The sequence below is a fragment of the Amphiura filiformis genome, chromosome 7 (genome assembly GCF_039555335.1).
Source record: "Amphiura filiformis chromosome 7, Afil_fr2py, whole genome shotgun sequence".
Lineage (NCBI taxonomy): Eukaryota > Metazoa > Echinodermata > Ophiuroidea > Amphilepidida > Amphiuridae > Amphiura > Amphiura filiformis.
In genome coordinates, this window is record NC_092634.1 from 55,731,755 (window position 1) to 55,737,756 (window position 6,002).

Below are 6,002 nucleotides of genomic sequence, written 5' to 3' on the forward strand. Positions count from 1 at the left end.
CGCTACGCACAGGCACAACGCCTAGACGTTGATCCACAAGCCTCAGCACACTTTACAGGTTGTCGCTGACCACTATGGCCCCACATCATTCCATAAACCATTAAACAACAAATCAGGGACTCTGCTGCTTCAAGAGCGCACACCCTAGACATTCCACAAATAACCATCGCAACCAGGATCAGCGCCTGAGTTTCAGTATGGGTTACAACAAGACAAATTAGCAGTCAGTTCCTTGTCCAGGGGAATTTCAAGCTAACTCAATTTTTCCACGAGAGCGTACTAGGCACCGCCAGGGTTCGAACCCGCAACCTCTCGCACCATAGTCGAACGCCTTATCGATTGAGCTAACTTGACTGAAATAGGCACTTCTGGGCACGACAGTGAATGGAGAAACAACCAAAAAACCAGCCAGGGGTGATTTTTATGGAATTTTATTCTTTACAAATTTGTGATGCTAATAATGTTGTCTTTTTGTTATGATCCAGATGGTTGCCTGTTTGCCTGGTTGTTTGTTTGGCTGTCCAGGCTGAAGCAAATTCATTAATCCACTGTGCAGCTCCAATGCAAGAACCGATTAACTTCATTATTATGTTTTCAGGGTTATTAGGAGTTAAGAAAACCTAATAATGATAATCAAACTTGGTTTGGTGATTGGATATGCTGGCCTGATGTGCTGTATAGTTTTGTGTCATGTTTTTTGCCTATTTGAGCTTATTTGAGCTTATTTGCATATTTTGCCTACATTTTCATAAATCCACTCTGCAGCTTAAGCGCAATATCCGATCAACTTCTAACTTGGTATTGTGATAGTATATGGTGGCCTGATGTGCTGTATAGTTTTATGTCATGCTATTTGCATATTCATGAATATTAATGAGCTTATTTGCATATTGCATATTATTTGTATTTACAAACCTTTGTTACAGGGGTAGCGCTGGCTTCAAAATTTAAGGGGTCCGAGTGATTTTTGTTGGACTCATTCAGCCCTCCAAAAGTCAAATTTAGGGGTCCAATGGGAATTTTAAGGGGTCCGAGTCCGACTCTGGAAACATCACCCACTAATATTAGAGGTTACGATATGCTGGACATGGGGTTGTATTATGCATTTTACATCAACAAAATACAGCGTGCAATAATTATGAGCCTCCCATGGGGTAAAATTTCCAAACGGCTAAAAAAAGGTAAATATTGATATAAAATTGGACGGATTGAGTGTGATACCCGAATTTATCGGTCGAGCTAGAGTTTTCAAATATCATGCGAGACGAAGTCGAGCGTGATATTTGAAAACTCTAGCGAGACTGATAAATTCAGGTATCATGCGAAATTATCCGTCCAATTTTATCATTATTATGTCTTCAGAATCTTTTTTTTGGTAAAAAACATGATTTTTGGTCAAAAATGCATTTTTGGTCAAAAATGCGATTATTGGTCAAAAATGATTTTTGACGTGATTTTTGGTCAAAATGTGATTTTTGGTCAAAATGTGATTTTTGGTCAAAAAGTGATTTTTGGTCAAAATGTGATTTTTGGTCAAAAACGTGTTTTTGGTCAAAAATGTGATTTTTGTCAAAATGTGATTTTTGGTATAAAATGTGTTTTTTTGGTCAAAAATGTGATTTTTGGTCATGGCTTGTCACATAAACAACAACAAAATCACACCAACAGAGACTTTTACATATAAAGTATATGAACTATGCACTCTATGAAGAGGCTACAGATATGAAAAAACCCTGTAGCTCTAGGTGACCGATACACAAATTGATCAGACAGCCAGGTTATGTACAAAGTATAGGAGCCCAGATTCTGAAGACATAATAATGATAAAATTGGACGGATTGAGTGTGATACCTGAATTTATCGGTCGAGCTAGAGTTTTCAAATATCATGCGAGACGAAGTCGAGCGTGATATTTGAAAACTCTAGCGAGACTGATAAATTCAGGTATCATGCTAAATTATCCGTCAATTTTATCATTATTATGTCTTCAGAATCTTTTTTGGTAAAAACATGATTTTTGGTCAAAATGCAATTTTTGGTCAAAAATGCGATTATTGGTCAAAAATGATTTTTGACGTGATTTTTGGTCAAAATGTGATTTTTGGTCAAAAATGTGATTTTTGGTCAAAAAAGTGATTTTTGGTCAAAAATGTGATTTTTGGTCAAAAACGTGTTTTTTGGTCAAAAATGTGATTTTTGGTCAAAAATGTGATTTTTGGTCAAAATGTGATCAAAAATGTGTTTTTTGGTCAAAAATGTGATTTTTGGTCATGGCTTGTCACATAAACAACAACAAAATCACACCAACAGAGACTTTTACATATAAAGTATATGAACTATGCACTCTATGAAGAGGCTACAGATATGAAAAAACCCTGTAGCTCTAGGTGACCGATACACAAATTGATCAGACAGCCAGGTTATGTACAAAGTATAGGAGCCCAGATTCTGAAGACATAATAATGCTTGTACCCGGCCGGCTAAAAATTGTATTCGTCGCAAGCAGGAAAATGTAAAAGTTTCCATAAGCCTACTATTTCTTAAGTTTGTTTTGAGCGTTTAGTTTTGAACATGCCCCATGAATGTGTGCTCAAAATCACTTGCACTTGCCCCCCCCCCCACCTCCTTTTTGATTTGCCAAAATTGCCCCCCCAGCTGCCAAAAATTCTTGCCCCCCCATTTTACCCTCATAATTGCACAATCTCTGAACTTCAAGAAAATCCAAAATATGGGAGTGCAAACCCAAAAACTAGGGGTTGTTTTTTACAATCCAGTCCTTGTTCAGGGGTTGTTTTTTACAATCCAGTCCTGTTTGTTCATCATGTATAAATGTTTTTGTTAGTGGAGCTTTTTATTTAGTCAGAAGGCCAACCCTTAATTATCGAAAACATAGTCCTAACCCTAATTCTGACCTTTCACCTCCTAAACCTGAATCAACCCCTTCAAAACTGGCAAAGTTGTGAAAAATTATGATCACACAACGTGACTATGTTTATGTGTATTTTTAATGTAAAAAAGTGCAGAATTCAACACCCCAAATCTTACCACGTGCCGCTAATTCACTGCTATTTTATCCTATATTGCCATCAATAAAGAATACAAAGTTGACTTTTTTGTGTTGAGGAAACTCCATTTTTACTTAGCATGACATGAAAATTAGTTAAATGATGATTTACTCCTGATAAAACGATCATCGCCCGAGTAGTAAACATTTGTGCATGCATGATCGGGGAAATCCCCAACAGACAGTTTATACAAGGGAGAGTTTCTTTAAGCTAAGTGGAGTCAATTGTCACACTATTTCATTCATGAGCCTTGACTTGCACAATGTTTCAACAGATTGGTATTCAGAGTGAACGCTCTGATATAGTTCTTGGAGCATTTATTTTTGACATTCTGTCTGAAATGATCGGGATTTGTTTTGTGCCCTGTCCATAAGGTTTTACATGCCTGATTTTCTGTGCGTCTGAGATATTCTTGTCTAACGCATTAGGTAAGCTTAAGGTTAATTTTATTGCGTCCCAACAACAGTTCCACGCGTCCCTGACGCCCAGACGCGCATCAGCTCGACCCTTGCTTTGTTATTTACACACCTTTGTGTGGGGGTCACCTTAATTACGAACCGCGTAATTCTAGTTAGATGTAAACTTTGATTACTCTTTCCACAAAATATTGAACTTTAAAAGGACGATATCTCATTCTTGATTTTTAAGACATTGGAATTTCATCAGATATTTTTTTTAAAATGATTTTTAAAATTAAAATGGATATATTGGATTGATGGATGTGGAGAATGATGTTTTAGAGGCAAGTGTGTAAAAAGCTTATAGTGACCACTGAATTCTTCATCTAACCAGGACCATTATTGACCCCTTGTAAGGATCTTGCTCCAAAACGAGATTCTCCGTGCCAATGCATGCATAAAAAGTACATTTTTGTTTTATGTGTTTCTAGCAACGAATTGGAAGGCTTGTGCAAACCGTCGGCATACACACACAACAGTCACACACAAACCTCATTTGGAGGTGACTGTACAAAGGATCAATACAGGGTGTATCAAAATAAAGTAAACAGTTTGAAAAATGCCACTAGATTAAAAAGTATGAGGTTTTTGCTCAAAATGCTGTAGTTGATAACTGAATCATTACTGTGACCAGGATGATGTGTTGGCACCATTCCTGTTCATTATCCTGGTAGACTACCTTCTGACAAAATCAACTTCTGGAATTGACTCTGGAATTGTTACCTACCCACGTCGGTCAAGCAGATATCCTGCCAAGATGCTGAATGACCTGGATTTTGCTGATGATATTGCCCTGCTGGAATCTTCCATAGCCCGGTCCGGTCGCGGCTTGCTAGGACTGCAGCTGCGGCGGCGGATCTGGGCCTTGTCATCAGCGCACCTAAGACAGAATATATGACTGCAAACTGTAACGCCCAACCAGCACTTGAAGTCTATGGTAGTACCATCAACCATGTCACAGACTTCAAGTATTTGGATTCCAAGATGGGCTCTAGTGTTGGAGACCTAAAATGAAGAAAGGCACTAGCCTGGGCAGATTTCTGGAATCTAGAACGCCTTTGGAGAAGCCCGTCCCTGCCAATCGAAACAATCAGACAACGTGTGTTACTGTCTTTCTGTACGGGTGCGAGTCATGGGTAATTACCAAGGACATGGAGGGCACGATCAATGCAGTTGCAACTTCTTGCTACAGAGTTGTGTTAAACATCAAGCGTGTGGGTCGGATTCCGGATGAGGCCATCTACAACCTGACCAAAGCCACTCCACTGGTTGCCGGGGTCAGGATTCATCAACTCAAATTTCTCGGCCATATACTGCGTCTTGAAGATGGCGAGCCTGTGAAAGAATATGCGCTTTGTATTCCACCACGTGGGAAGAGGAGGCCGGGACGGCTGCGCACGCTGTACTTGCGGTGTGTCCGGCGCCTCCTGGGGGATGCTGCGGCCAAACAAGATTGTTTTGCTTGCCCAAGATCGCATTAGTTGGAGAAAGCTTGTAGTCGTCTGCTCCGCAGCCGACTGATGATGATGATGATGACCATATTAAAGGACTCAGTAGCTTATTTTTTAAGCTGAATAAAAATGCAGTTGCTTAAAGTCAATTAAAATCAAAATAACATGAAAATCACATATTTCTGTACATTCTTTGAACTAAAAAATGTGTCTAAACATGACCATTTTTTATTTTCTTGTTTTCAACCTCCAGATCTGGGAAGAAATTAAAGAGAAGTAAAGACGCAACCGAAACATCCGTACCAAAGAAACAAAAGATGAAGAGGAAGATGGAGGAAGAAGATGAGGGAGAATCAGATGAGGAATACAGCAAGGGTGGAATGACACTGGCTGAGGAAGAAGAATTAGCACTGCATATCTTGGGAAATAGATGATGAATAGCATGTGGAAGGGGGGTTAAAAGTGGGCTATGATCAGGGCTTGTGTATGGTTAAGTAAATTTAACGAGCTGTAAACATTCGGGGCAAGTTGTAACGTTGCTGCAACTTGCCCAAGTGTGAAATTCTGGTGACAACTCCCTAGTCCGAAGGTTCCCTATTCCGGAGGCTCCTTAGTCCGAAGGTTTGCTAGTCCGAACATGTAATTTACCATTCGCAAGTCAGAACTCTGAAAAAGGTTCGCTAGTTCGAATATCGGATTCTCTAGTCCAATGGTTCACTAGTCCAAATAATTATTAAGGTTCTCTAGTCAGAATATAAACTGAGCTCAAAAAGAAACTTATAATTTTTTTTAAGGTCATATCTTGAAATCCTGTCCATCAAATTGAACCAAAATTACACACAGGTTTACTTCAATACTCTGCTCTTAATACATGTCAGTAACCAAGCAGTTATCCAACTGACACAACAGCAAAATGCACTGACATGGAACAGCTTCCTGGACCACATTCACAGCCCAGCCCTGTTTCATGAAAAAAGTGTATGAAAAGCAGAAAGCAGCACCGTTTTATCATCTGTGCAAGGATCTTG

General features: G+C 39.3%; 1 protein-coding gene across 1 annotated transcript in view; it reads left to right on the plus strand.

Annotated features, from left to right (window-relative positions):
* Positions 1 to 5,764, plus strand: part of LOC140157364 (probable ATP-dependent RNA helicase DDX10) — an 80,917-nt gene extending 75,153 nt beyond the window's left edge. The window contains 1 exon segment of the mRNA XM_072180533.1: positions 5,228 to 5,764. Within this exon segment, the coding sequence (XP_072036634.1) occupies positions 5,228 to 5,408 (181 nt within the window). The 3' untranslated portion in view covers positions 5,409 to 5,764.
* Positions 5,765 to 6,002: the final 238 nt, after the last annotated feature.